The 6680-nt window shown below is 39.4% G+C and overlaps 1 protein-coding gene across 1 annotated transcript in view; it reads right to left on the bottom strand.

Annotated features, from left to right (window-relative positions):
* AAK1 (AP2 associated kinase 1) overlaps positions 1 to 6680 on the bottom strand; it is a 230480-nt gene that overhangs the window by 74221 nt on the left and 149579 nt on the right. Inside the window, exons 4-5 of the mRNA XM_011985014.1 lie at positions 2544 to 2652; positions 658 to 800 (exon numbers count right to left, since the gene is read on the bottom strand). Coding sequence (XP_011840404.1) covers positions 658 to 800; positions 2544 to 2652 — 252 coding nt within the window. The remainder of the gene's footprint in view (positions 1 to 657; positions 801 to 2543; positions 2653 to 6680) is intronic.

Consider the following 6680-nt stretch of genomic DNA (forward strand, 5'->3'; position numbering starts at 1 on the left):
AGGATTCAAATTCTGGCACTGTCCTTCCTAGTTATATGACCTTAGGCAAGTCACATAACCTCTCTGCTTCTTAGTTTCAACTATAAAATGTAACAAAGAATGTCTCCCCCTGACGAGACACTGTACATAAAATGTAGTAGAGTACATGGCACATAATTGGTGCTTGATACATGCTAAGTTGAACTCTAACAAGGTGCCAATTCCATTCAACAAACACTGTCAAGTGACTACAATATGAAAGGCACGGTGCATGGTGATGGCAGTTAGGACAACTAAAAAAAAATCAATTCGTTGAGTTTGCAAAATATGAAATAAGACTTTAAAAACCAAGCATCATTGTTTACTAAGTATTTAAATTAAAAGTATTATTTTTCACAATCCTGAAAAAGTGGGGGGAGTATATCAGGAAAAACAGAAACAACACAGGCTCAGGCATTTGATAATTATAAAGAATTTCTGGAGGCTACTTAAGTAATAAAACTTATACCTGTACTGTACTTTTTCCTTTGTTATTTTCTCTCCTCAGGCAGAATATAAACATAAAAACAGGGACCATACCTTACATTTCTCTCACATCCCCACAGTATCTACTCCATCCCTGGGGCAGACAGAAAATATTCAGTAAGAATGCACGTCATGAAAGAGCGTGGTCTGTACCTTCAGGTCCCGGTGGATAATAGGGGTTTTGCATTGATGCAGGCGGGCAACAGCCTCACAGGTATCACAAAATATCTGGAGCACTTCGTTCTCTGTAAAGCCTGTTTGCAGGCGCTGGTTCATCAGGTTTACCACCTGGCCACCTGAGGGGGTACGTACAGGACAAAGGAGAGGTTATAAACATTCAGACTTGTCATTTAGTCTAAGAGAAGTGGTCTGGACTAACCACTGACTGAGCCAGGATTAAAACCTAGTTGTCTTGACTCCCAGCTTGGGGTTTGTTTCCTTATAATTCAGTGTCTCCTCTAATGCATCAAAAATCGTTTCTTTATTTTATAAAGCACCCCAGATGTGAGCTGCCCTCGTTATGTCTTCGAGATTAGTAGAACTGATAATATGGTCCTGCTGTAGTTGCCTGGTTATACCGTGTCCATTGTATATGAGACATGGCCACAGCCTCAACTTGCCATATCTTTTAGTAAGAATCAGATGGCAAAACAGGTCCAGGGAACAGGAAGAAGATGGTTTTATAGTCTGAACTTCAGGAACAGCTTAGTCTCTCTGGCTTCACTACTTACTGCTTGGCTTGCAGAAATGGTACCACCAACAATTAATCTCCAGGACCAAAAGATTGATGCCCTCACTTGCAACATTATCCAGATGCCTGGATGCTCCTACTGCCTGATCGCTAAACATTTTAGTATCCAAAAACGAATGAGCAGGAGGAAACAAACAGTCAAGTTCAAATTTGGTGGTACTTTAGGAAATCAGGTAAATAGTTAATACAGTAAGGGCTGAAATTACTGGTTAACATCACATATTTTTGGGATTAGCAACATATTTATTTTATGGATAGTATCTTTTTTTTTTTTTTTTTGAGACTGAGTCTCACTCTGTTGCCAGGCTAGAGTGTAGTGGCATGATCTTGGCTCACTGAAACCTTCACCTCCTGGGTTCAAGTGATTCTCCTGCCTCAGCCTCCCAAGTAGCTGGGACTACAGGTGTGCACCACCACGCCCAGCTAATTTTTGTATGTTTAGTAGAAATAAAGTTTTACCATGTTAACCAGGATGGTCTTGATCTCTTGACCTTGTGATCCACCCGCCTCAGCCTCCCAAAGTGCTGGGATTACAGGCGTGAGCCACCGCGCCTGGCCTATGGATAGTATCTTAAGTGTAGGGAAAATGTTAATGGAACTAAGGGTGATTACAAAACACAGCACCAAACAGTAAGGCACTGACCTAAGCCAAACCTCCAAACAATGGTTCGATAAAATGCAATTAACTATGAAAAAAATTCATGCTACAGTCTGAATTTCCCAAGATGAATTTGAAACTTGAAGCTTTCAATGACTTTACTCCACTGTTAACAGCTGCATCATTTGAATATAGCCTCAACTTACTAGGAATTATAGCTTTAGAGCAAGGAGAGGAGGGTCACTTCCATTAGACGAAAAGGATTCTTTTACCCCGTAACACACGAATGATGGTAAGTGGGAAAGATAACACACAAGTGAGGGAGTTGGGGAAGCTGTACTGTTTCTTTTGTCCATCTGGACTTGAGTCTTTATTATGCGCCTTCATCATTTGTTATATAGCATCACAAAGAACATTCATTCTCATTCTTATACATCCTCATTTATACACAAACACCAAACCTTCCCAAACCCAACAAAAATGGAGGTTTATATTATCTACACTTTCAACTGTCTGTACCATTATAAGAATAACAAAGAGTTGACAGCAGACTGTATCTTTTAGTTTTCTCATCTGTAAAACCAGAACATACTATAGAGTGCAGTGCACATTAAGTGAAATGACCCGCCTAACCTTGACAATCAAAATGCTAGAGAAATGACAGCTTAAGGGGATGGTTCATATACATACCTCTACAAAAGTCCATCAGAATGAGCACTTCCCATACATCACCGCTACTCACATTGTTGATACTAGAATCAATGTAACCCACAATATTCTTGTGCCCTGACAGGTCCCTCTGTGAACAAGAGATGAGAAATATATTGTTAGTTTCAGATGCCAATAGGACAGAATTAGCCAGTCAGTTCCATTAGCTCAGATAATTTAAATACAGAGATGATACAGGGTTGACAGAGAAGACTAAGGAGCAGGGTCAAGAACAGGTTTCCAGTGGTCCCTGAGATTCACAGCTAGATCTTCAATAGCAATTCCATAACCCCACTAAACCAGAGGACACTCCAGAACCTAAATTCTAGAGTCAAATGCACAGAGTGCCTACTTGCTTACTGCATCAATGCTCCATGTAAACTAGAAGCAAAGACTCCCCTCTCCAGAAACACAGCAGGGGGTAAAGAGTAGAGACCGTACGAACTACTTAAATATATTAACTTCTAATTAAGAAAAATAAAATTGATGTTTTTCCTGGTTTTAGGGGACAAAAATTAATTCAACTTGACTTTTAAATAGTTCATACTGTTTTCTCCCTTTGGGAAATCTACCAAAAAAAAAAAAAAAAGCTATTTACAAAGTCTTGAAGGGACTACAATAGCATCCAGACCTAAGCATTTTGCTCATAATTAGGCCTTTCAAGCCAACCAACTGGGATATAAGATGGGCATGTTTCCAGGTCTTCAGTTGGAACTGCATGTGATCTCTCAGGGCTGCTTGGATGAATTTATTCATCCAACCAACATTTGTTGAGCACTTCCTATGTGTCATGACCCATCTAGGAACTGGAAGTGGCCTCACATTTTGGTATAGTCCTTTCAACATCTCCAGAGAGGCAGCTCTTTGCAACGATCATGTTCAAAACCAAAGTAATTAAGAAGTAAGTTGAGGAAAGAAAAAGAAGGCAAGCTGGGTGATACGATTTTTGCACAAATGCAAGGTAAGGTTTTATTTTTTAAACTAGTTTTAACAAATTGTCCTACTTTTGTTTCAAAAGGGTGAGGGGGAAGGAAAACTTGTGGTCCCCTGAGAGTCACCATACAAACTTAGCAATTTGGACAGTGAGAACAGAAACTACCACCACTCTAATTAGATTCAGCTGTTTACAGTGAAAAACAAATTTCATAACAAAACAAGAGAAAACCCCATGGTATGAAGTGAACACACCTGAACCCTGGGCATCAAAGTTAAAACTCATTAGAGCCTTCCTCTGAGTGATGGATTGTGAATGACTATTGCCTCAGAAATGGCAGATGCAACAAAAGTTCAGACAAAAATAGAAAGGCTTTGGAATTGGCAGATGGAAGTCACCGGAGACTTACGTGAGAGTAGTTTCAGAGAACGGATGGGATGGTGGTGAGAATGAAACTGGATTGCACAGAATGGGAGTTGAGTGAGTAGGGCCAGGGTCTACAGATTACTCTTGCAGAACATTTGTGCCTAAGGCAGCAGCACCGAGGAGAAAGGGTGTTTAGGATGGGAAAAAACTGAGCACCAGAAAGAGGAAGGAGTCAAGAGAAGAGAGCTTTAAGATACAGGAGAGGATGATGATAATTGACAGAAAAAGTCCTATAAGTAGAAGGGTGGGATTAAGAGTACTGTTCGAGGGACTGGTCTTAGGGTAACTTTTTTTTTTTTTCCCTGGCAAGCAGGAAGGAGGCAAGGATGGCTGTGCATGTTGATTTAAGGCGGAAGAAAAAGAGAACTCAAGTGAGTTCAGATCTGTTGTTTTATTTTGGTAGAGAACAAGGTCATTTCCTAAATGTATAGGAATGACAAAGAAGTTTGATGAGACAAAAGACTTAGAGCATCTGCTTTGGATAATAGATAAGGGAGATGATGAAGCTAACACACATTCTCTAGAATTCAAGTTTTTCCCAAACAGAAAATGATTTTGGGACTCACATTTTAGTGGCCTATCCTTCCCTCTGCTTTTCCATCTCATCATCAACCCATCCAGAACTCATTTCCATTTACACATTCCTGAAAGTAGAAGAACTGGAGAGAAGTTCTTTGCAACCAAAATAAAGATCATATCCTCCAAATATTCAAAGATGAATGAAAGACTCATGTCCTTACATTGAACTATTTGAAAAAGAATCAGCAATGTTGCCTCCGAGTTGGTCTCATCCTAAGAGGACTAATAAAGCATCTGGCAGAAAGCAAAAAAATATTGGTAGAACCATGCTATGGTTTGAAGGCTTGTGTCCCCTCCAAAATTCATGTTAAAACTTAAACCCCCAATGCAATAGTATTAAGAGATGGGGCCTTTAGGGGGTGATTAAGTCATGAGGGCAGAGCCCTCATGAATGGAATAAGCAACTTTATAAAAGGGCTGGAGGGAACTAGCTAGGCTCGTTTGTCCTTCTGCTTTCCACCATGTAAAGACAAAGCATCCCCTCCAAAGAAAGCAGCGCTCAAGGCACCATCTTGAAAGCAGAGACCAGGCCCCTACCAGACACTGAAACTGTCAGCACCTTGATGATTTTGGACTTCTTACCCTCTAGAACAATAAGAAAATAAATTTCTTTTCTGTATAAACTACCCAATCTCAGGTACTTTGTTATAGTAATACAGATGGACTAACACAAGCCAACAGGAAGTAAAGAGGCATTAAAGGACCAAAACTGGATCATCAACATCTGCAGATGGCACCTTGCCAAGATGTTTGCCAAGATGTCTGCTGAACAGTTCAAGTCCGAATTGCTGCTCATTTTCTCTTCTGCAGATACCCTGAGATACGTCCAAGCAGAAAAGACCCCCTCTTTGGAGAGAGACAATGGCATTTGGCTTTAATGACCTGATGATGCAGCAACATCTCAGATTTTAGAGTAAAACTCCACTAGTTTATAACTCTGATGGAGAAGATCTGTTTGAATGGCTGTGAAATGTAGAAAAGGTCAAGAGAAAATCTTACTACAAGTTGAGAATGACTCACATTTAAGGTACACTGGCAATAGCTCCTGCCCTGTTCTCAGCAGCAACAGGCCAGAGAGGGCCAAGCTTTCCTCTGATTTTGGTTAGAAGACCAGATCCAGACTTACAGAACAGAAATGGATGGAGCGGTATAGAATGGAAGTACATAGGGAATACCTCAGCTACAAACTGCTTACTCAGAAAAAGGCAGGATGAGGGAAAGATGCTTTGCTGCCCTTGCCTACAACTATTATTTGGAGTACCAGAATTATGATGAGTATTAGTCAAAATGTGGTTTTCAGGGAAGTGGGGAACGTTCAGTTAAACCATAGATAAGATCACTACTACATGATTTAAGCAGTGATAAGCTTAAAGAGTTTATGTTATTTTAAGTTTTATTTTTAAACCATCATTAAACAACATTAATAAAGTATTGAAAAACTATTAGAAGACCTGCTTTATTAAATAGATACTTTTAAATGGTGTGTAGTTACCTTATTAATTTTCATATTTAACTGCTTGAAGCAGTGAAAAACCTTTTTCATAAATACATGCAAAAGCTACCAGTTTTGAAAACCAGGCCTTCAACCCAGGTCCTATAGATTATCACAAATCCCAAGTTTATCTGGCGCCTTAATTCATGGTGCTTGAAGCGCAGCATGGTATACTATCCCTGGCCTCAAAATTCCTGTCACAGAAGAATTCCTAGTAAAGAATCTTAAGGCCTTATGAAAAAAAGGGAAGATTCAATTTCTAAGTATATCTATTTATGTTCAAGAAAACAAATATAGCATTCTAAATTGCCCATTAATAACATGTCACTCACTTCAAAACAGTAAAAATGAACATTGCACATAACTATATGTCATTAGCTCAGGCTACCCTTCCTTGGATCTTCAGCATGACATGTGCAAATCCATGATGATGGAAATTTGCTTACTGCTTGCATTTGCAGATAGTACGTTTTCAAAGAAGCATCGTCTACCTGCTTTGACCCTCCTTTCAAACATTCAACATTTTCTGACTTTATGACTCAGCACTACTGCTGTCTACTTCTGGGATCACATTATGGTTCCACAGAACCTCTTAAGCAAATTTCAGCTTCTTCTTAACTTAAAGATGAAAGAAAGCAGTTCTAAGGTCTACAATTAGTTTCTCTCAAGATTGCTTTTTTTTTTTTTT

Source organism: Mandrillus leucophaeus, unplaced genomic scaffold (genome assembly GCF_000951045.1).
Source record: "Mandrillus leucophaeus isolate KB7577 unplaced genomic scaffold, Mleu.le_1.0 Scaffold279, whole genome shotgun sequence".
Lineage (NCBI taxonomy): Eukaryota > Metazoa > Chordata > Mammalia > Primates > Cercopithecidae > Mandrillus > Mandrillus leucophaeus.